This window comes from Dromaius novaehollandiae, chromosome W, assembly GCF_036370855.1.
Source record: "Dromaius novaehollandiae isolate bDroNov1 chromosome W, bDroNov1.hap1, whole genome shotgun sequence".
Lineage (NCBI taxonomy): Eukaryota > Metazoa > Chordata > Aves > Casuariiformes > Dromaiidae > Dromaius > Dromaius novaehollandiae.
Window position 1 is genome coordinate 47,252,444 of NC_088130.1, and position 25,343 is coordinate 47,277,786.

General features: G+C 36.8%; 1 protein-coding gene across 1 annotated transcript in view; it reads right to left on the bottom strand.

Annotated features, from left to right (window-relative positions):
• Positions 1-798: 798 nt before the first annotated feature.
• NLN (neurolysin) overlaps positions 799-25,343 on the bottom strand; it is a 39,635-nt gene continuing 15,090 nt past the window's right edge. The window contains exons 4-13 of the mRNA XM_064499939.1: positions 19,332-19,439; positions 17,755-17,857; positions 16,860-17,020; positions 15,289-15,424; positions 11,793-12,159; positions 10,197-10,398; positions 6,962-7,148; positions 5,415-5,543; positions 4,783-4,919; positions 799-1,303 (exon numbers count right to left, since the gene is read on the bottom strand). Of these exons, the coding sequence (XP_064356009.1) occupies positions 1,169-1,303; positions 4,783-4,919; positions 5,415-5,543; positions 6,962-7,148; positions 10,197-10,398; positions 11,793-12,159; positions 15,289-15,424; positions 16,860-17,020; positions 17,755-17,857; positions 19,332-19,439 (1,665 nt within the window). The 3' untranslated portion in view covers positions 799-1,168. The remainder of the gene's footprint in view (positions 1,304-4,782; positions 4,920-5,414; positions 5,544-6,961; positions 7,149-10,196; positions 10,399-11,792; positions 12,160-15,288; positions 15,425-16,859; positions 17,021-17,754; positions 17,858-19,331; positions 19,440-25,343) is intronic.

A 25,343-nucleotide genomic window follows, 5' to 3' on the forward strand; every position in this document is an offset into this window, starting at 1 on the left:
TTGTTCATATGAACGTTGTAATACCAAAACAAGGTATGATATCTGAAGACAGAAATAGTGCACTTGGATCAGCAGTTTTATTTGGGATGTAGAATTGGCTTGTAAGACATTTCTGCTGATCTTTCAGAAAAGCTGCAAAATAACTCCTGGGTTACTTTCACACTCAAACAGCTGAAATCATGAAATCTCTGAACCTTTTTTTTTGACATCTCTGCACACCACACTGGATAGGACCAGTAAAAATCCTGGACTGACTTTTACCATTCACACAGAGGAGTTATTCTTCCTCTTCTCCTTTATACGTATGTGCGCGTGTGCACACGTGTGTGTGCATGCATATTTTTTTCAAAATACTTCACAAATCAACTGAAACCATTATAATTGTTCAAGTATGACTTGTTAGCAATTGTCACCATTGGTATAATTTGGAAAACAAAGATCTGACTAGTGATCATCAACAAAAAAAAAAAAAGTAGTGGGAGAACTGCCAGGCTCATAGATTTTGCCTGTTTCTCCTCAATGAAGGGAATAAAAGGGTAGTTCACATTAGTCTTATTTTTTGTTTTTAGTTATATAGTATAATTTCATAAACAATACAATAATTTAACATGCATCAGAACGAAATATAAAGGTATCACACAAATATCTCAGCTGTAAAGCTGTTTGGGAGAAGGCTCTCAGTCTTGAAATTTGTCGGGAAGCTAGACTGAGCCCAAATCACGATGAAAGCAAATGCACCTTCTCTCCCACACACACATTTGTAAGCCATCAATACCACAGAAGAATAGAGAATAAAAATGCATCTATTTCTTTTATTGCTGGTAGTGCCCTTCCTCCTTCTCCCCCCAAGTTTAAAATTCAATCACAAGACACAGTTTAAATGCATCTATTAAAAGAGAGAGAGGGCAGCAACTCCCCATATTGATTATTTCATAACAATTCACAAATAAATTACCATCCAAATTTATCAGCTTCTGCACATCTCAGAATTTTTTCCAATGTGTTGAATTTTGTAGCCCTTTGCAATTAAAAAGTCACATTATTTTTACAATTAAAAAAAATGATCGAAATGTGACCCAAGTGACCTAGAATGATACATAAGGTGTGAAATACACTGACATTTCCAGCTCATTTCATAATCATATGCCATTACAAAGGAACCATAGTTTTACTGAACGTACAATCCCTTACTCAATAGGAAAGCTCTCTGGCTTGGTTTACGCTCCAAGAAATTTTGAAGCATATCCATCCCATCCAAAGATCCTCCAGGTTTCAAAATAAGGTTTCTGTATTTCATCCCAGCCTGATAAAAGGTAAAACAGAATGTTAGTATTTCTCATCTTGCAAATTGCCTCTTCTCTGTATTTGTTGTGTATCTAAAAACCTACAGAAGATAAAACAGCTTCTCTCCTTCCAGATGCACTTAAAACCAAATCCAGAATATACCACAAGTATAATTGAGATTCGTTGGAAGGCTCAAGACAGCAGAAGTTTAACCTATTCTCTAAGAGGAATACTTTTTCTTGTGGTTCTACAGTTTTGGAAGTTATAATCACATAATGTGCCCAGTTTCTGGCAGATGTTCCAGGTGTAGCTCACACCCACAATCTCCACACAATCTTCAGTAATGGATTATCCCCCTGACTGACAGCCAGCAAAAGGGAACCTAACATCCATACTCTTTTAATAATTTCATAGTTTCTCTGCTGTCTCTTTGGACAACAGATGATAGTTCTTCTATATATAGCACTGTGGAATAACATGGCACATATACACATATTATATGTGTAAACATATCTAACTTCCCTATCAAAGTATCTTAAAGTAATGGAAACTCAACTCATATTTTACATTTACAGGAAGAAACATTACTTTAGAAGGAATGAGTGTCTTTAAAAAGAATGAATCAAGAGCTTCTGAGACAACAGTAAAATATAGGGGCCTTCTTAACAAGTCATACTTCAAAGAATGTACCTGAAGTATTTTGGGCCTCTAAGACATGAATATCAATGAGAAAATATTATTTTGCAGACAGAAGTCCTAAATACTTTTATTTTTTACATTGAAGAAAACAAAGTTTTTCTTTTTAGCCTTTGTATATATACCTATATACTTCTTCCACCTCAAAGGTATGAGATTATAGGACTACACAGCTTCCTGATAGCTGTACTGCAAAACAAGTGTAGGTCCTTTTAACTAATGGACTTCCAAGACTTAATTGCATTTCTAGTTGCATCATCGCAATGAACAGCTGGAAAAACTAAAATGAAACAAAAAATCACTTCAGCATTGCTTATATTTTGCTGATTGCATCAGCTGCCTGAACGTTAGCACAGATGAAGAAACTGTTCCTTTTAATTATCTGAGTAAAACTAATCTTTGGTGTCGGTAAAACAAGTTCTTCTCCACAGAGACAGCACATCACCCAGTTCTAGGGAGACCAGAGACAACTTCAGACAATGCACTTGAATTGAGGAGTTTGACAGCTGAGGAAGCTACAGAGTTAAGTGTTTGCTAAAGAGTTGTTATAGATACAACCTCAAACTAGTTTCTATATCTGTTGCTCAAAACAGGAAGAGAGGTTTTATTCTAACAGGAAGAGGTAAGCCAAATTTCTAAAAACCTTAGTCATGATACCATAACTGTTTTCCTTTCCTGCTGTTCTGAAAACTAGTCTAAATCTAAATACAATGAAATATGAATAAACAGAAAAAACATACTGGTATCTAGTATTTTTTACAAAAAATTACTTGTGCCATCATACTGGTATCTAGTATTTGTTTATAAAAGATTATTTGACCCATCTTGGGGAACTGTATTGTGCTTAAAGGGAATGGAAGTAAAAGATAACTGATTGGAGAAGATTGTATTGCTCTGAAGAGGGACCTACATGAGCACCCAAGCAGAGAGCAAGGGAGAGAGAGAGAGTGTGTCTGTCTGTCTGTGTGTCTGTCTGCATGTGTGTGAAAGACAGACAGACACACACATACACATGGTATACACACTAGAATAACCATTTTTCTTCCTCACTTCTTAGCTGGGACAGCAGGCTTCACATTAAAAGAGGCACCAGTAGCCTTTTAGCTGAAGCACAGTAAACATCCACTTGCTCCTAGCATGATTAAATTATTCTCAAAGCCTCCCATACAAAGACAAAGAAAGAAAACAAAAACCTACAGAAAATCAGAATAAAGGGCACTTTAATCCCTAGGGAGAAGTAAAGGTCACAGAGCAATTCTGGAAAATGCAGCTTAGGGTTTTGACTACACGATCATTCAGAAAAGAGTTTTGAGGGAAGGCAGTGAAGATAACAGGAAAAAGGTCTGTGATGACACTGAAGGGGGGTGTGCGCACACGCGTGCGCATGCCAGAACAGAAAAGTGACGCTAAGTCCCACAGGCCCAGCACCAGCACCCTACTCCACCTCTCCCAACTGCAAGCAGCTCAAAAGATATTGTTTAACTCCTCCCAAAATATCTTTTTTTAACATCTGTGTCAACAGCAATTTTTCTTAAAAGTTATTCTGTTCTCTTATTTAACTTGCCATTTCTTCTTTCCTCCTCTATGAATGACAACATTTCTCAAATTACTGGGATACGATAGTTTAGTCTAACAAGCAAGGGTGCTTTACCCTCACATGTGCCTGTCATGAATCCCTCGAACTTCCAAATCAACCTTGACCTCCAAATGTTGTGTCACCTCTACTCAAACTCTTCAATTTGCTTCCTTCCTCATAAAACCCCTTTTCCCACAACACTCATTGGCCTAATCACTACCCCCGGTCATCTGGCTCCTACCCCATCTCCTCTTGGGACTCCTCTCTTTGTCCAGGTCAAGGTTTAATCTTGTTTTGTTTCTAGTAGTTTTGGTTGCTGTGATAAAGAAAGAGAGGAATGAGGGCAAATTCCAGGAGAGGAATAGGGAAGTCAAGCACTTTCTACTCTCTCCTCCACTTCTCCCTGTATACAGTTACTGGATAGAGGGAAGGAAGAGCTAGTGCTGGCTGCTGAACTCCAGAAGATGAGTGAGGGGGGCAGGAACACCAAAAGATCTTTCCCATGATAGAGCTGCAGCATCCCCAGTCACAGGTCTAATACTATAATCTCTGAAAAACACAAAAGATCACCAGAACTGGCAGGGCTACTAAGGACACCACTAACTGACCTTCCTTTCTGCTGGCGGCAAGAAAAGTCAAAGGATTACACGGGGGTAAAGAGACCAGTAAATCTAGAACCCATCAACAATTTAAACTTTGAAAGCCATTTGGGAGAAAAATTAAAGAAGCAAAAAAATAGTGGGTTATGCTGTGCTGTGAAAGAGGAAGCTCAAAATAAATCTAGTTTTCTAAATAATAACTACATAAAAACAGCATACACTTGAGGTACTATTATGGAAATAGAGCACTTTTATCATACAGTTTTCACAGTAGAATAACATGCATCTGCTCTTGCAGTGGAAGAGTATGGGTCTCAGCACAAAATTAAAGGCGGTGGCATTGGTCAACGTAACACAGAAAATATGTATTAAGAGTCATAAAATAATTGTAAATATTTGATCTGATGTAAGAATTACATTAAAATCTAAATGGCTCTTGGAAATTTTCAGATGGTTTTCTAAAGCAACAAAGTTACTTATACACCATCTTGTTTTGTTCTGCTGAATTTGAGAGATGCAGTAGAAGTACTTGAGACATTAAACCTATGGATCATGCTGATTGCAATAAATCTGGTTTTAGAGATAAACCGCAACTGAATTCTTGTGTAAAAATTATTCAGCACCTACCTTTGGATTCATTATTCCCTCTTGTTTAAAGCAGCTATAAAAAATGTCCATGGAAAACACTTCACTCCACAGGTATCCATAGTACTGGCCATCATAACCACCTGCCAGATGTCCAAAAGTAGCTGGCATGCTTGTTCCTTAAAAAGTATATTAACATTAATGTACTTAATTTTTTTGTATAGCTGAAGTACTATATTCAACAAAGAAATTACTGCATTTGATTTAATAATGCATCTGTATCAACTGATCTGATACTTCTAACAAAAGGGTCTAAGTATGCCTCTAGAAGTGTCAACTATACTCCACTGCCTATAAAGGAAACCCTGTTTCCCATTTTAGGCCAGTTATACATCTGATGCAGATGTGACAGAACACTTAATGCAGACCCTGTTCATGTCAAATCACTCCAAAATATAATCTGCAAAAGGTTAAGTTTTACATTTACCTTCACCTTCCTTAGGATGAAGAGATCATTAAGATCATCCCAAGTTTCAAAGTAATCATTTCAGGTCCATGAACCAGATTCTTCTATGAAAACCTTCCCCCAGCCCATGACAAGCATTATCGGAAAAGTAAAGTATGTTCAATCAAAGCATTTGGATATGCCATACAAAAGCTTCATGGTAACATACCTGGGGTTGCAGGTATTCCTAGAATCTCCATGCAGTTTTTGGCATATTCATCTGCTGGGTCAACAAATGGCTTTGTATGGAGTGCCTGATCAACCTTGCTCAAAACAATCTGACGGAGAGTTAAAAGACCTAATTGGATAACAGCATTCAATTAATTACCATCAAAGTAGCTGGAGTTTCTTTAGTGCCTTTTATTCAAGGATCTCAAGTCACAACCTGAATTATTAGAATTTTAATTGCGGAAAAAACTTGGGAGTTGTGTTGTTATTCTCTTTTGAATTCTTCAGTTCCAGAAATTTAGAGAGGCATATTTTTAATGCAGAAATTGCCATTACAAGCACCATCTTTTCCTTATTTTCCTCATGGATTAAAATCAAATTAAAGTAGACACTTTAAAATAAAATTTCACTATTTAAAATGATGCTCTCAGTTGTCCTCATTTTCAGTATAGCATTTAATTCAAGCCTCCACAGATGGTGGTAGCATATCAAAGGCTATTACCTGAGACGCTTCAAAAAGCAGCAACTACTGCTGCTGCTGCTGCTTTAGGCTCTGCGTTTTGAAGAAGCTACAAGATATGAACCTTTGCCCAGACAAGATGCTTATGCAGCCACAATGCCTGTACAAGCCAGCAAGAACAGGCACTTCTCATTTCAGGACAGGGAAGCAGAATGAGGCAAACTGCTGTGGGCTGATGAGATAAATTGTACCATAAATGGGTAGGACTATGAGTTTAGGGAAGTCTCGACTATAGGGTCAGAGGAGTGAGAGTGACAGAATAATAATGGGATGAGGGGAAATGGCATGGGATTACAGTCTTGGTGTGGAGATACAGGTAAGGTGGTATGGGATGTGGAAAGAGAATGGAATTGGGACCTTAGGCTGGGGAGGCGGTGTATCTATCTACAGGAAGGTGGGAAACATGGACTTAGGGTTCTGATTCAGAAAGTTAGGGTGTTTATGAGCAGTGTTATGCATGCTCAGTAAACTTGCAAACTTCCATGTCTGTGAAGTGTCATGGGCAAATGAAAGGCAGCAGGCACATGCAGAAAATCTCATGCTTCTGTACTAGTGCACAGTGTCTGCACTGGGCTACCAGAAAACCGAAAAAACAAAGGGGGGAAAAAAGAAAAAAAAGAAAAAGTAACACCCCTGTTCCACCAATCTTACATGAGCAAAGTTGCTGGGTGTTTAAGGAAAAAAAATCACACAGAGAGAAATAGAAAAGTATGTTAGCCCTGTGGATAGCCTGGAAAACCAGAGCTGCTACCATTCCTACATGTAGCAGGATCTGTCATCACAGCCTTTACTAATGGTTGTACACAGGCTAATAAATTCAGGAATTATTCATCCAATGAACTGAACTTCTTTTATTGTAGGGCACACTTAATTCTTCACGGCACTGACAGTGATAATATACACACAGAAGAAGTGTAATTGGCCTGTTATGTTTTACAAAGGATATTATCTTGACCATTTCCTACCAATTTTTATATATCTATATATACACAGTTATACACTGGGGGAGGAAGAGGGGAGAAAGATACCTGTATTAGCCAGTCTAGAGGCAGCAAGTTTCTCAAGGAGAGTGTCTGCAACATGGCTCTCATCTTTGTAATGTCTTGACATTTGTTGTAGTGGTTCTTTTTCCCATACCCAGTTCTCAAACATTTGTGAAGGTACCTCTACAAAGTCTGTTTCCACATTAGTTCCACTAAACCTAGCAAAATCAGTCTAGAAGAGAAAGTCATTGTATTAAATGAAAATAGAATAGGATTTCTAGCAGGATATAAACTTTCAGATGCCAAAACTTCAGTGTTAATCACAACAGAAGGAATCATTTCAAAAGGTCAATAATAAGAAAAAAATACTGAACTTTGAAGAAAAGAGGACACAAATTCAGATATTTAGGCTATTACCAAACAACAAAATGGATTATTCAATGATTATTTAGTGCATTCTCCATCAGTGTGAAATGACACTTCCATTTTTCTTAATAATAACCCTTTCACCTCTTGGGCTATGACAGCAATATGAATGTTTTAGTGCTGTCTTATGACAATGATATAAATTGTTACAGAATTTTGTTATATTACCTCATCAAAGTAAAAAATAAACTCCAATTATACACCAAAAACTGTTTATTGTATTACAGGTCTAATGCACTGATTCAAAGATTTTACTTGATCAACTTAACCTGTTCAGCTCCAAAAACTTTCTTCATTCACAAAGTGTGTGGGGTGTGTGTGTGTGTATATATATCTGAGGGAGAGGGAGAGAATAACACACTGCACAGTTTTTTGAACCAGTGATACATGGCCTAAAATAAATGAATCCTGGCAGCTTTAGGGATGAAAGGTCTCCAAATCTGATATTCAGTCACTGATACGACAATCTTCCTTCTGTAAGCTAATCACATCAGAGCTTTTAAAAGGCCCCCCAGATACTAATTTTGAAGAAAAATTTTGTGCAGTTAAAAATCTTTATAAGATTATGTTCTGAAATAAATTGGTCACTTTTGAAAGCCAGATGTTCAAATACAAACAGAAATTATTTGGTCTCACTCTAGACTTGTCTTCTAATAGCTTCCACCCCCTCCTGCCAACCCAATTTTTATTTTTTTCCCCTTCCCAGTAACTTTCTAACAAAAAATTTCAGGTGCTAAAATAAAAAAAAAATCCCAGTTAATCAAATGCCCTCTGAAAGAGCTGTAAATCTTGACTTTATTTTCTTGAAGGGCTACCAAAAAATCATGTATCATATAGGATACCCACTGAACTGGCAGCTATGCCACATGCATCTCGCTCCATCTCATGAGCAGCAGAAAGGCAAAAAAACATTTGACTTGTTAGTCACCCAAATTCTTGGCTGGAACAGGTTGCCCCTTATTATTATTCTTGCTGAATCCCAGGTAGGAAGAAAAGCTAGGAAGAAACAGCTGGGAAGCAATGGTGATAGAAACGGCTAGAGGAAAAGACAGGAGGAATGCAAGTGTGTCTTGGCCTCCAGATATACTCATCCACCTATCCATAACTGCACCATGCTAACCATAAAAATTAAGATGTTTGTTTCAGGCACTTGAACAGCTCCCCTTCCCCAATGTCATAAACAGATCTCTGCCTTGCCCTGGTATCTCACTTCCCAGCAGCTCCCACTGCCTTACAAGGAGTACCATTCTCCAAAAGCTGACCTTCATCTGCTGCTCACACATTCCCACCTAGTTAGATCCCCCCCATACCCTGGAGGACCCATCCTTAAATGTCAAGTTTTAACACATAAAAAAAAACAAACCAAACCACAACAAAAATACGTATGAAACGAGACACTGTTTGGCACACACTAATTCGAGAGAGGACAGGATGTGCTTATGTGGGGCAGGGAAGTTATTTGCAGATGTGTTTATTAGTCCATTAAATGCTTTACATGAAATACAGCAGCACCAAGCATGGCGCTTACACACACAGAGACCATTTCAGCAGTGAGACAGGCAGTTGAAAGCAGGCCTCCCTGACCTGTTTGCAATTCCACAGCAAGTGAAGAAATACCTAAGTTATTGGAGGTGATGGCTGGGCTGCCCTGAAGAGCAACACATACGTGTTTTCGTTGGCTACCTAAATTCTGTGGTCAATTTTGCACGAAAGCTGAATGTGTCACATTTATCAAGAGCTTCTAGGTAGTTGAGGAAAGAGAACAGAATTTATTTTTTAATTTCTGAGCTCTGAAATGACTGTTTTGGGGTGAAGATGATCAAACTATCATTACATTCCTATCCTTGAAATAATGCAAAATTATATAAAGAATTCTAGCTTTTTGCTCTGAACTTCGATTGAGCATTATTTATTTAACTCCAGATTTAACATAGGATTTCCATGGCCCTATTTCTTTACCCTTTGGTCCCAGTGTCTAGGATCCAGGTCAAGAATTAAAATCTAGTTAATTAATCTAGTAATTAAAATTTTATGATTTGGTACTTTTTTATAAAGGAGATCACAGCAGCACCAAACAAAGGCTGGACTTGTGTATAATGATGCAAATATACAGTTTTGGTGAAAGAATATTGAAACTTGTCTTCTTCTCTGAAACATAAAATTGTCATTAGGGCTATAATAAATTTATTATCGTCTGGCAGAATCAATCTTAAATGTAAGTAAAAATGAAAACAGGAAATTTAAAACTTTTTTGAGGTCTTGATATGAAATCTGCAGCCTAGCTTCAGTTCTTCCTGCCAACAGTGAAAATCCCAAGTGTCAGATGGGAGAGCAGAAAATAAGATGGCTCAGGCAAGACCTGTTTTATGCTCTTCATATCAAGAACGATAACTCAAAAGGAGTACTAAATGCCAAAATGCTTCATGTGAAGGCATAACTATCCAGATTCACGAATCATTTGCATTCCTGCAGACAGCAGCCTTTTTGTTTGTTTGTTTGCTTCTGCCAAGTATGTAGCACATGACTAGGAACAATAAAAAGCCTTCCAAGAGCTGTAACAGGAGCCACCACTGAGCACCTTCTTTACCTTATACATGGTTCCATTCACTAGTCACAGGTATTCTCAAGTACAAATGCAAAAGGGTATGCTCTTATGAAACTTTTTCAGAAGCAATATTTACTGCTGTAGTTTTAAATGAAAATTAAAAACAAAACCAAGCTTCCACTTTGAAGAATTACCAAAAAATGCACACATACTTTACTGAAATTAGAAACCACCAAAATAGACTTATACCTTGCTTTGAGACAGTGGGGAAAGAAATAGGTCTTACACTGGAATAGAAACATCACTAACCTGTGCACATATCTGATGCATTACATGACCAAATTCATGGAAGTAAGTCTTCACTTCATCATGTCGCAGCAATGATGGGCAATCTGATGCTGGTTGTGTAAAGTTGGTTACCAGAGCAGCCACAGACATCATCCTGTTGCCATCAGAGAGAAGGCAGCCAGGCTGGAGACCAAAGCATGCTGCATGCCCATACTTTCCCTCTCTGTACAAGAAAATACATCAGGAACTGTCTTTAAACTATAGCCTGCTCACCAGAACACCGTAAGCCTGCTCACCAGAACAAGAAGCCTATTCAAGGACAGGGATGGTGATGTCGCTTTAAAGGTTTACATGAAGAAACAAGACCTTTTCACTAGAATGATCACATATCATGCTAAGAATACACAGGGGAAAAACAGTATTTAAATCACATCAGTTTAAGATTGACAGCAGCATTTACAAGCATTTGATTTTTATTTGGATATCAGAAGTATATACACTTCTGAAGTCAATTCTATTTTTGAACTACTCATGAACACTGTAACAAGAAGGACTAGGTTCCACCCTCTGAAGCAGTAGCTTTTCTTTTATTACAGGACATAAAAGAATAGAGTTTGCTGCATTTTCAGTGAGATCCAAAAGTTTAAAGAGAAATGATGTGGAAATTCTTACTACTAAAACTGAGTAGTTAAGTCAGAAAAATCCTATTAACAAATATCTTCAGCAATTCATGGGTGATATGGAGAAAAGGGAGAGCAGACTAACAGGTGAAGAAGAAAACCAGCACCTGTCTTAAAAGACCAATTTATGTACTTTTATACCAACCAAGCTAATTTCCTTTTACCCAGAGAAGCCTTATACCATTTTATATTTAAAAAGGTATCAATCAGTTTATAAATTGCTAAAGAAACAGCCAACAAGGTCTAGCTGAGAACAAATCACGTCAAATCAGTCCAGTCTCCTCCTTTGACAGAGCACAGATGATTCTGATAGCTAAAGAAGAGCTATAGAGATGAACCTGGAAGGACGTTTCAAGGTTTGTTCAACAAGAATCTCTTCTTGGCCCCAACCTATTTGATATTTTCTTTAGCAATCTGGACAATAGGGTACAAAATACACCTATAAAGTTTACAGATGAACAGAGAGAAGCTAGAAACACTTGGCAGACTGGACTATAATTAATCTGAACAGACTGAAGTAATGATTCAACACAAATGAAAGTAACAAAGTTAAACAAGGTATTACAATTAGGAGAAAAGTCAGAGACAAAAGGATGGACAACTGGCTAGAGAGCAATATTACAGAAAATGAACAGAGTTATAATGCTTCATAAACTGAGTCTGAGCAAGGAATGCAGTATTACATAACAAAAATAAAGAATCAACTATTTTACTCAGCAAAACTGAGGCCTCAGCTTAAAAATTCTGTGATATTACACTCTAAGGAAGCGTAAACAAACTGAAAACAGTCCAGAAGACAACTTAATGAACACAGTAAACAGCCTTGCCAGTGGGACAAGTATTTACTTCCAAATGCATCTAATTTCCACCCACTCCAGCAACCTGCTCAGAACAATTCCATTTTAAACACCTAAGTAAAATAGTAAGTCATAATTACCTGGGGTAAAGGTCCAAATAGAACTGCCCTAAAGTCTCTCCTGTTGAATTGTCCTTTACGGTATAAAGAGAGACACTGTCATGCCAAACATGAGCACTCTCTACTTGCTCAAATACAAGTCCAAGCAGCTCCTGGTAGATATTCAGTAAGCCTTCTGTAACAGCCTCAATTGGGAAGTATTCCTTCAGCTTCTCTTGATCTATGGAGTACTTCAGCTCTTGTGTTTTGTTCATATAATAATGTAGATCCCAGGCATTGATTCTTCCATCATAATCAAAGCTTCTTTCTTTACACTCCTTTTTCTTCAAATCTAAAATGAATTTTCTTTCTTCCTCAGCCAATGGCTTTAGCTTCTTACTCAAATCATCTAAAACAAAGATTGTCTTTAAATCAACTTGTTTGTTCCTTAGTAATATGTATTCCTACAAAATGCGTTCAGATTTACACTGTATAACTTTAAGCATGTGTCCCAAAAGTGGATGCTGGAGTTTTCCATTTGTTGATTAACAGCAAGCCAACTGTCTGCTTTCTGCCTCAACAAGTTTTAGTTGTAGGCATGCTCCAAATAGCACAGGAATGCACACAGGCCTAGCAGTGCTGGGAAGGGTTTTGGTAAGTTCAGACTTTTTCAAAGACATCAGAAATGTAAAGTGACACTTTGGCTTAAAACCTTTGATTCTACTTCATGTAATCTCAGTTCTCTTGATGTGCTTCTGCAGAAGCAACTCAAGACTGCAATTACTGTTAGTTCCTGGAAATGTAAAACAAAATTCAACCACTACTTTTTCTTCCAGGACCTTTCAAAGTGGCTTCTGATCTAGTCCCAGCTGAAGTGCTATAAAAGAACAAGTAACTGAAGAGTTCTTGCCTATACTATAGCTAGCTTCTGGACTAGCAAAGCCACAGGAAACTAATTCTCATAATCCCAGTGTTTCCAGCATAGCTCTTCTTGGACAAGAAAGGGTCACAGCACTATGAAAGCCCTACATTAGATACAAAATACTTAAGCTTACTGAAGCATCCATAAAGTTCATACTATACCTACCTTCTATGCTGAGTATTTTCGAATGGCCAAACACTTTTCTTTTTCCTTAAGAATTCAGACTGATGTTCAATATTTGTATTCGGAGTACAAACTTCAGATATTACCATCCTATTTCTAGGTAGGCTATAAAACACTATATGCATTTACATGACTAATAAATGCTGACAGTTTATAGCTTACATGCATAAGACAGAATGCTTTTTCTCCTAGTCATAAGAACATAAGATCAACTTATGAACATCAATTTAAAACATAAATATATATGAAAAAGCACAGCAAATGACTTTCATATCAAAAGAACTAAATCAAAGCTGATGATTAATTTGATGAACATTCTCCTTTTACAATAATTACCGTGAAACATGATCCTTGTGAATATAAAAATATATGAGCTTATATTGTAAAAAATTAGAGTAACAACAATTGCTATTAAGTTTTGAATTGTGTCAGTTTCAAAACAAATGAAACAGCACATTGTTGTAGAAGCCCACTTAGAACAATAAAAAAATATACTGGGTAGAAAAAAGTTCAACCTATTTTGAATGCATTTAAAATCAGGTAATTCTAACATTTCAATTATAAATGAAAACTAAAAATAAGTTCATTGACAAATATACAGATAAATGGCACTGCCAAACCAGCAGCCAAACTCACACCATATGAGACATGACAGAATTACAGCTGAAGATGGAGACATATTTGAACTTCTTGACTGCTGTGCAAACACAGAATGCCACCACTACCAAACACACCTTATTGCTGCACTAAATAATTTTTTGGGTGTTTATTTTTATGAAATATAAATACATGATTCTCTTGGTTAAAAAGACTAAGCAGTCTTAGGACATGCTAATAAAGAAACATTAATTATTATGTGGAACTGCAAAATTCCAGGAAGTTAAACTTAACTCTATGCACGTGAATTGACCCAATGAAGTCAACAGGATGACTACACACAAAGCCATGAACTGTGCAGTTCAAAATTTTCAAAATCTCTCTCTTTTCAGATCAAATTCCATTACAGGGCCTTTATCTTCAAAAAGGATTCAGGTCATTCCAGATTTTTTTTTCCAGCTTGTGGAGATCGCATCATCAAAAACCCCCAAAGATCTAAACTGAGAAAACACTCAGATGTTGTTTTAAAAAAAGAAAGGTTAAAATAATTTTACCTTACTACAGTATAAAAGAAAAATCATATGAATGTGGAGAAGGCTGTTCTGTTACAGTGACTTCAGGACTAGTTATATGTAAAAGATAGCTTTTACAGAAGCACATTTTTTTTAAAGCATCAAGTAACATGTGCTGTTTTTCGTATTGCAAAGAGCTTTTGCTTTACTATTCTTTCTCCAAATTGAAATAACTGAAAAAAATTAGAGCAGTGTAGCTGTCAAATTGATTCTGAAGTACTTATTTTCAGAAGTCTTTTTTGCCTTGAATAGAGAGGAAACTCAATAAACTGCGTTCATTAACTAAGCATTCTGCATTACAATTATATAGATGCCGAGCACATATCTGCTTTCTATTAACCTCTCAGTCAGCTCAGGAGTTCACCTGCTAGGATGTAAGATGCTCAGCAACATCAGTTCAGGTATAACTACCTCATTCATCTACTTACATATAGATATTTAAAAACAGCTAGGAGTTATACATCTTTTAAAATATCACAGAATGCACAGGTGTCACAACAATCATACCCAGGCACATAAGTCATCACAGCATAAGTAACTATTCTAGCCCCACAGTCCTCTGTCACTCATCAAAAGATCATGCATGGCCACTTCACTTTTAAATAATGGATGCAAGTACTCTGTAAAAATTTCTCCGCCCTACAAAAGCATCCATCAGAAGCAGCTGTTGTGGAAAAAATCATTGAGCTGCATTGATCAGAATTCCTTTGTACCTCTAACAAAAGTTTCATTCTCTTGTAACCAGAACAGAAAACACTTGCATAGAAAGGCAAATACAGAAGTGGATTACTAAAAAGGGCACTCTGTGCCTTAATGAGTTATAAGCTGCTCCTCTAAAACCTTTTATGACATGAGAATTATCTTTTCTCTTGGAGCAGACTTGCATCTTTTATTATACTTAATGCGGTTCTATCAGTGTACAGAAAGAGATGCTAAGGCTGCAGACACAAAAAACCTGCAGCTAACTTAAGGGAATAAAAAGCTGCAACTGTGACACAGCCTCTTGAACCTATGCTTATGCTGCACATGTTATTCTGCTTCCAAATTAGGATAACTGCATTTTGGGGCAGAGAAAGACATAGCAGTTTATCTGTACTGGCTGCCCCAAAGCAGTTATTTTATGCCAGAACAGAGGCAACAGAGAGCTCCTTTTCTATCTGAAAATGATGCATGCTGTGACCCAATTATGGATTTAAATTAATCTTGGCTGAGAAGTCATGTTGCCACTCTAAAATAAAAGTATTATTTATAAATAAAAACAAACCTAAGAAGGCTGTTACGTTTTCTGTGCTCTTCGCAGTGTTCACTTCCAGGACAAAGTTGGCATGAGTATTATATCCAAGAAGCTCTGCTACTTTTGCCCTTAGTGGAAGCAACTGCTGAAGAATTTGGGTGTTCTCCTAAAATAGAAAAAAAGGCAATTTTGTGAACTCAAACCAGCCAATGCACGTTATGAAAACAATTATCTGAATAACATCTGTAATCATAAAGAACAGCAAATATTTAAAATGAAACACATTAAGACTTACATATATAAAAATATAAGTTTAGCTTGATTCTTGTAATTTTTTGTTGCAGCATTTGATTACAGACAGCTAAAAATCTCATTTTCTAATCAGTCTGGGTCATTATTCTCCCCATTACAATAAATTTATTTCAATTCAATTAAAAGATATACAGTTTCCTTTTAAGGAAATATTTGAGTGTTACAAAGAGTTGATTTCCTTTCTCAATCATTTAAACACATGAAAGATAACAGGGATACAACTTAGAGGAGGCTTAAATTGCTAGTTCCTGCTGAAGACAGACTGCAAAGACTAACGGTAAGGACAGACTACTAGGCCAACACGCAAAGCTTGTTTGCAAGTTTCCTTATTTTGTTCACTCTGACAACAGCAGTCAGAGTGAGAAGGGATAACATTCATCTGAAACACAAAAAACTCAAGCCCTGGCCTAAATGTAGAGGAGGGTCCCTTAGAAGCTGAAAATATAGCTGTGTTATTCTCCGTTTTCTGGAAAAGCATGATTTCACTGGGAAAAACCTTTTTACAAGGTACGTGTAGAACACTAGGTTTGAAGATGGTCCCACAGCTTTAACAGCATATCCCTTTAAATGTGCTAGCTTTCGAACACAGTGTTCAGTTCTTGGTGCCATATTATCTTATCTTGTACTCTTCACATTTCCCAGCACTTTAAGTATAAAAGCTCAACTCTGCCATTGTTCTCTAACGAATGGTTGGTACAATTGCTTGAATGACACTTCTTCTATCCTTTCTACTCTTTTCATTATTTTGTGCCTATCTGGGTGTCTGCTCTCATCAGTTTCAAACAAATTATTTGTGAAATGATTTCTCCTCTTTATAAGACATGTTTCCAGCTATTTTTCAGATAATTAAATGACTTTTTTTTTTTTTTTTAAAAAAACAGCATTTATTTCACATTTCACCTGCATTTCATAATTAAAATGTGCACTCAAACAACCCCTTTCATTCTAAAGAATCCCACTTCAGAAGCTACACTCAGAAAGCCTCCTCTGGGAGGAAAGTGCCAACAAGTAGCTGCAGATTACATTGTAGGGAAATCTGGCAACAGAACAAGATCCTACTTCTGTTAACAGCACCAGTGAAACTTTGACACACACACGCAGATCATCAGCTCCTACAGTCTTCATCCATAACAATAAACTGGAACGAGGAAACGTTAAAGACTGCACTGACAGGTTTTGATTTAGTAGTGCTAGACGATATATAGAGCTCAAACCTAACACTTGAACAGCTAGCTCCATTTTTCAACTCTGTCATTACCCTGTGGTAGAACAGTTGATATATGAGGTACCTCTTTGCATCTTGTGTTAAAGGCAGATTCCAATTTTCTCCTGGTTTCTGAAATGCAGCACTTCTTCATGACAGGAAAATAGTGGGGATACTTCAAAGTTATTTTATACTTGTCTTCCACAGTCTTCTCTAAACTCTTAATAAAGTCATCGGGAAGGCCTTCTGTGGAACATAATTTAATAAACCATGTTCACCAGAATTAGCTACCCCCCTCTCATTTTGTGAGATTAATGCATTTGTTTTGCTACAACTCAATTTAACATCAGGAGTCTCCACAGAAAAACAACTCTTCTTTTTACAACTATTTGCCAATACTTATTCAAATCAAAACCAAGCAAAATGAAAATTGGTAACATTTTACTTGTGAGCAAAAGAGAAATAAATGTAGGGCTAGATTAAAATTGAATATGGCTTTTAAAATATCTTCTCTAGTGTTATTAAAGAACATTTTATACTGTGCCCCTCAGATAATGAATCCCCAAGTCCCCTATCACATGAAATTTTTAAACCAGCATTTAAATGATTGAAGTAGCTTAACTATCTTGTAGGATAGAAAAGTTTTTCAGATAATTGTAATGAACAAAATACACACTGGGTTGCCTGATGGCAGAGAACAGACAAAAAGAGGCAGAGAAAAGTAAAGTTATGAAAAAAAGCAGGCCAGATACACTAAATTTATGCAAGGCAAACAGTCCAGGAAGCCGTAGTCTATGAAGAACTTAACTCTACAAAGGGTAATTCTGAACTAACCTTGGGGAAGGATTAACAAGGAAATAGAGAAGACTGGAATGCAGCCAGGATTCCATTTTATCTAACTATCACTCAGTGGGCCAAGAAAGATTACTCTAATACAACTGGAGAACTGAAGAAATGAAAAAAGCAAGTGTACTACTCACCAAGTTCTTGCTTAGAAAATACAAGAAATGTGTTTTCTTCATTCAGGTTTTTGTTAAAATCTATACACAGCTCACTCAATTTTTTCTTCATTGTCTTTATTTCCTAAATCAAATATAAACTGAAACTTACTCGAAAAACAAACTTAGAATGCTTGGCAATTACTAACCTACACATGAATAGCATTTCACTTTTTCTAGCAAGGTTCAGGCTCACTTTTACCTTTTTATTTTCTTGTGGTCCTGAGCAATACTGCTGCCAATGAATCCCGGGCGGGGCTACCATTCCAATAACATTTCAAAACATTTCAAAAAATTCAACTCAGAGGGTACTGACCATGTTAAAAACTTCTCTGAATAGCATTATGTGCCTTCATTTAGTTATTTTCTCATATTTGAAAAGCTTAATTTTGAATATAAAAATATCCACTAAAATCAAGGGGAATCGAGGGAATAAAAAGCATGCAACCAGTTGAAAAGCACTCCTTTGGGATTGTGAATGTAAGACTAAAGGAGGAGAATAGAGCCATGGTGTAGAAGAGCATTCCAAAAATCTTTTCTAAATCCTTTCACTTCTCTGAAACATTTTCTCATATATCTTACAGCATGTCTCTGCCCTTTACTGTCAAGTTCACGTAAACAGTATTTACCAGTAACAACACTACACAAATACAAATTTGGCATAGACTATCATTAGTCAAGATTTTACTTAAATGTAATTCATCTATTGTCTGCTTACAGAGCATTTAAAAGTTCTTCTAGAAGAATCAGCTGCCTTTACGGAATGTAAATACATATAAGACAATGGTCCCACTAACTGAAGGATGTGCATGACGAATGATTGTTTTCAGCAAAGGGAAATCTATTCAAGAGTCATAAATCTAGACTGTTACATAACAGGCCAGAATTTAAGGAGAATTATTTCAGCATCTCAAATGCGAAAACTTTACTTCATGATTTTCAGCTTTAATATGCTTGAGCAAATCCTCCCTTCATGGGGCCAAGATTCTCAGTGCTGCCTGAGCTCCCTTGAAGCTACCTCAAGTTTGTTATCCAAAATCACTAGCATCTTTGAAAATCTTGGACTTACAACGTTGGCTAATATTTGAAATTAAAATAGCTGTGTCTTTGCAATGATCATGACATACACACTTTGAAGCCTGGACTCACAGTTCGCATTTTTGCAAGGCCTCTTGGTTAAGAATCCAAGAAGCTCTTGGTTAAGAGGCCTCTTGGTTAGGAATCCAAGGAATTCAGTAATTTAGGTGTCTTCTCTGATCAGAAGATATAGCAAACTTCTTCCAGATAGTCCTTCAGATTAAAAGAAACCTAAGACAGGCGACACCTTCTCTATCCACTGAGTACTGTGGGAATCTAACTAACTTAAAAACCTTTAAATGATTGAAGTTTAGAGGATGGATGTGGGACTAAGAACAGACAGTTAAGATTAGAGCAGTAATTAAGCAAGCTCCAAAAGAACTAAGTTCAAATATGTGCTTAATAGTTTAGTTACACAACCATAATTTCATCCTTTCAACAATTTTTTCACTTTGCTTTACAATCTAAGAACCCATACTTACATTCTGCACTTCTTTAGGAAGATGGAGTCCATTCCTTTTTCCCATTTGAACTGATTTCTCTAGATATCGCTTTGTTTCAGGCTTTACATTTGCAAGATTGCAGGTTTGCTGAAATGACATTAGAGGATAATGGAAATTTCTTTCACAACACGGTGTGAGAAACATACCTACCAAAAGAATGGTCTGAACAGACCTGTTCTTTAGAACAGCACTACAGAAACAGTGCAGCATCCTGGATTTTAGTGTTTTTAAAAAGTTACCCTATAAAATAATATTCTTTCATTGATGTAAAAAAGTTGTAAAGCAATTTTCTTGTTTCTGACTGTGATATCTAGTAAAAGAACAGAAGCATTTACATGCTGTCATAATGACAAGTCCTTTATGTTTGTAGTACAGTGCACTTAAGCTCTTTCTGTAGCTTTCTTACAACATCATTAACTTGCAGAAGTGCCATAAGGAAACACGGTTTCAGGGCTCACTGCAAGTATCAGATGAGATAAAATTCAAGCATACAAATCTTCACCTTTCAGAACAAATCATTGACAACAAATAATCAGTATTTCTAAGGCTGGTTGTGCCATTATGAAGATTCTTGAACGATCATTTTCTAAAGCAACTGACATTAAAAGACAAGATACTGGTTGCAACAGACCACTAAAACAATCCTGTGAGAGTCTAACTTAAAAAGAAACATCCATTCAAACCAACTGGACCATAACAACTTAATTCGGAAACTTACCACTGTTGTCCTAAATTGAAAATAATGCTCTAACTATTTTAACTTCACCTTCCACCATCATAAAGTGAAAATTTTAAAAAGGTACGAGTTATAGCACTTGTTAAAAAAGATGTATTTTAAAGTTCACCTTAAATGTTGGAAGCTGTTGGAATCAGCTCTGACTTGTCTTAACAACCCTCTCATCAACTTACCTACTTACAATTAATTCTTGACTGGCATCTCTGAAAAGTAAGGATGTTGAAACATGCAAATTTTATTAGAGTTACACAACCGTCAACTAATGACCTGTCAGTGCAAATTATCTCTCCCTTAAACAGAGAGGATGAGCGACAAGAACCCAATTGTACCCTAGAAGAAAATAAAAAATAATAACAACTCTGAAACAAGTATTTTTCCAACTCTGATTTAAAAAGAATTCACACAATCACAACACATAAATGATGCCCACTCTTGCCAGCGCCTCACTGGTGTGATCAAATCTATTAGTGAAGTGTAACAAAGGTTCTGACAACAGAATGAATGCAATCACATAGATATTCCATAATTTACAACAAAGTCTGATGTAATGTCCAGCCAAAGCAGACAGCCTGAGTGAGTACAGAAGTACGATGACGACAGCTGATGACAAATTTATCCTATTTTTTTCTGAAAAAGAAAAAAAATTAGATATGTATTTAACACACAGCTAATACTAAAGTGGCTTCTTACCACCTCCTTTTTTGATGAAAGCTGATACACTGCCATTCTGTAGGCTGGGAGCCAAAAGTATCTACTGACAAGAAACACAGGATAAGCTCAGTGGGACTGCGACCACTGAAAAGCAAAGTTCAAAATACAAGTGACTGAATAATCACACAGAGACTGACCTGTTCTCTCAAAACCTCAAGTGGTCAACTGGAACAGGCAGAAGAAAACTGCTCAGGTGCTAATACAGTTTAGTAGAGACTGAGGAAAACCAGCCACTCCCTATTTTAAACAGTATTTCTGTGATCATAACCACTGGTATTGTCCTATTCTTCAGCAGTGTTCCTCAGTGGCAAGATCTCCTATGTATAGGTGTAAATATAGATGTATATATATAGCCTATATATAGATGTATAGGATAAAAGATTAGTGGAGATGGGTTTTTAGAATCATGGAAGAATTTAGAATGAGTTCAGCTTTCTTTTTGCTCTTCAAGGAAAATAGTTACAAGTCTTCACTCCTGCTCAACATGCAGTGAGGAAGGGCAGAAGTTCAGAACTGCTAAGCATTAGTACAATTGGGCACAATACACCTATGCACAAGAATTTTTCAGTCCAATTAAAAAAGTACTGACAACAATCATTTCACTTTGTGGGAAACCAACTCTTCTAAAGCATTAGGCAGATTTAACTTAGTTTACTGATAATACCATAGTCAAATGATGAAGAATACCTTTTCTTTTTAATATTATCTGTTTACAGGTAATTCTTTTAAAGATTACTTTTTTTTAGAGTTGGATGAGAAAACTAGTGTAGGTCACCACACAGCCGAAGTCAATAATGTACGAGTACTGCGGTTACACGGTGCACTCTTCACCGCGGCTATAATTTTTTTGCAGCTCTGGGCCTCTGCTGTTTTGCTCTCCTAAAGTGATGTAAAAAGATATATCCTTCCTTTCGGGAGGAACCTGTCTCCTCCCCAAGTCAAATCTCACATTTTCAAGCCTTATTTGTGATAAATGCGTAAGATAAACCATACAGAATACTTCCCAACACAAAGAAATAATAGGAATGCTATTATCCTCTTCCCTGCGACTCTCAGACTTCCTATTCTGCTTCCGGCAAAGAGTACACCCTGCTATTCTGCAGCTTGATAAAGTTCATATGCTACCAAGCACTACGTCTAGGATTCTCAAGTAATGCTGTGATATTGAGTAAAACAGTATTTGATATTTGAAATAATTAGAATTTTGATGTATCATTTTTCCACTAGGCAACTCACAATTCCCTTTTTTTTTTCTGGGCTAAGATTGGTATGATAGGAAAAGCGTGACTTCAACATGATAGAGGTGAAAAATGTAGATACTGTCATTGCATTAACATTTTTATTGTGCTGTGTTGCAAGGCTCAGAAACAGAAAGGGTCTGAAAAAATGTGAGTCATCTGATCTCTAAAGAGACACTTCTTTTATTGAAGTAACAACTAAGGAGAGAAGATTGTGAAAAGTCTGAGTTACTCAGGTCTTGTGAGGGATTCCCCCACCCTCATCAGACATATTTGAAAATGGAACTGTCACGCTCCCGAACATCTCTTGGGCCTGAACCCAGTAGACACTTTAGGCAGAAGGAGGGGATTCATAAATACTAATTGTAAGCCCTTACAGCCAGTGAACATTGGCTCCTTCTAGAGCTAAGAAAGAGAAAGAGATTCTTTTGAAAGAAAGGAGAAAACTAATTTAGGGTTCTTCCTCCTCCTCCTGATTACTGTGCATCTCTGCATACACTTTACAAGGCAGCAATATCAAGTAGCTTCTAGTCTTAACAGTAGCCTTTGGGAAGCTTATCTCCATCACAGACATGCTTGAGGCAAGGACAGCCACATTCAAGAGGACTAGTCAGGACTTTAAGGATGAGCAACTGTATAAACTCTCACAGGCAGAGGAACTAAGCGTGCTCTGCAGTCATCTTGTGTCTGTTCAGGATGCTCCATGCCATTCACTGTTCCTTTGATGAACAACAACTGCAACAGAAGTGCTAATTGTGAGTATACTACTACACATGAAATTTTGGAACTTCACAGAATTTTTAAATGGTCATGGCTGATGATTTTAAATACCATTTATATTTGTTTTTGAACAACTATGCTACCCCATTCCATGAAGAAGTCTTGAGGCAGAGTAAGAAGTGAAACCTACTTAGAATATCAGGAAGAAAAACCGCAGCAGCAGCTGTTTACATCAGGCCGAGTTTCCTAAGGGCGTGTGGGTGGAGAAGACTGGCAACATTCTTAAACAAGCCTCTGCTAGCCAACATGTGCAGATGTTAGGAGTGAAAACATTTAAAAGGATAGTTGCACTACCAAATTCACTTTTATTCAAAATTTCAGACCCCAAAGTAAAAGTTTCCTGAAGAATAAGATTTGGAACACATTCAATAACAAACCTAAGTGGCATTTTTCCCTCAATGTGTTGGGAAAATAAAAAAACCACATTATTTCCACATTTTTAAATATGTCACACACTTTCCACCATGAACTATTCTTAAATAAAGCAGAATTCAAGAAGAATCATGAACAGTTAATAACTTTTATAGGTTTAGTCCTGGATAAAGGGAGCAAAAATGTTTAAGATGTCACTGAGAGCTAGGAGATTTAGTCATCATGTAGTGGATTATCTCTACTATAAATAAGCTCCGAGTGTGAGGGGCCTCATTCCCTTTATTGTATTGTAATCTGCCCCTCCCCCTCCAAGACCGTGAAACTGAACTCATGTATCCCAACTATTACATCCTCAACAAGGCTACAAAAAAACCCCTGATTTAATCAAAATGTTTTACTGGTTTGTTTAAAATGATAAAATGACTTCAACAGAACATCTCTGTTTGTGGAGGACCCTTTTTCATCTGCTCCTGGCACCTGACATTTCAACTAAGAGTTTCTAACAGGAGAAGATGAATTAGGCAAGAATTTTGTATTATGATCAGAAAGTAGCAAGACTCGCTTGGTCTTGCACTGTTGGCAATTTCACATCTGCCTTCCTATAGCAAAAAGTGTTACTACTTTCTTAGCTATTATGAAGTTGATGAATGCTCAGATCTTAGTGCAGGTCATACCTCTGGAAAGCTAAGACTAAAACATGTCTGCATGCTGCAGTTCAGCCAGAAAAAGATACCTAAAAAAATTAAATGAAGATTTAAGTAACAATTGTAATTGTTATAAAAGACAGATATTACTGCAAAGGAAAATGAAGTACGAAAGCATCAAATAAAAATATAAAAAATTAAGAGAAAGTAATACTGCTGAATAATAGCAATTGGTTTTCACTACTAGAACTACTTTCACTACCAGTACTATTAGAGATTCCTCTAAGTTAAAAAATAGATAGATACACAGATATTACAGATTATCTCTAACTTTATCTGTGTACTGGGGGGGGGGAAATCACAGCAAGTAATAAATGCATATCAAAATTTAATGAATAGCAACAGATTAGGGGGGAAAAAAACCCTCAACATAAGGCACTATTTCTCAACATACATCAAAAGGTCTTCAAAACGAGACTATGAAATACCTACACGTACGTGTAAACGATACTCAGTTAGAGGAAAACACTTGAAAATGCACCTAGAAGACACAGCAATAGAAGACAGTGGTATTGGAAGGTACTTTTATACGATGCTGCAAACATAACTCTGGCTCCCAGTCAACATTGCAAAAAGCACAATGACTCCAAGAAATAGTGCTCCAATGTATTATTAGCACCACAAGAAGTTTAAAAGTAGGTGAGATGGAAGGGAAGATTCACATTTGGAGCATGGACAGATGCAGGTGCTTCAGGTGTTCACATTAAATAGTTTCTGGGCATTATTTTTAAATTACCCTTCTGAAAAATGATAATTAAATGTTAGTAGATGCATTTGGGGGGGGGGGGAACAAAACAAAAACAAAAACAAAACCCCCAAAACAAACATTCTTTCTGTTTGAGCAACAAAATAAGCAGTACAGGTGAAGAATACAACATCCAAGCAGGTGCTCAGTTTAGAAGGGAAACTATGCAACAAAAATGCAAAGGGATAGAAACTTGTTCAAACAGTAAACATATCTTTCAATTTAGTTTTAGTATTATTTTGAGGCTTAAGCAACACGTAAGAAGGAGTATACAACGTGGCTGCCTTATAAACAGCAGATCGGAACAGAAGACTGTGGAGGTCACTCCCAGTTGTATGTTACTAGCAATAACTTTTATAACTTAAAATTTTAAATTCTCAACAACTTCAGAGATAAAGCACAACCTTGGATTCAAATTCAAAAGCAGCACAAGCCAATCAAAATAGAGATTGCTATACTGCCCCTTTCTTTCCTTCTCCACTTGGTGGTGCTCCGGGCAAACCAGTTCAGGAAGCTTAGCCAGCAGAAAACAATTCACTTTATTTTTCCTACTGGGTTTCCTTCTGCTGGTCTAGCTTCCTGAACCAGCTCACTGGAAGATTAGACAAATGTCAAAGCTATTTCAATGGAGAGAGAAGGAAACACACACCTAGAGATGGGAGGCAAACAGCAGGAACACCAGCCTAGGGCAGCTTAAGTTTCTGA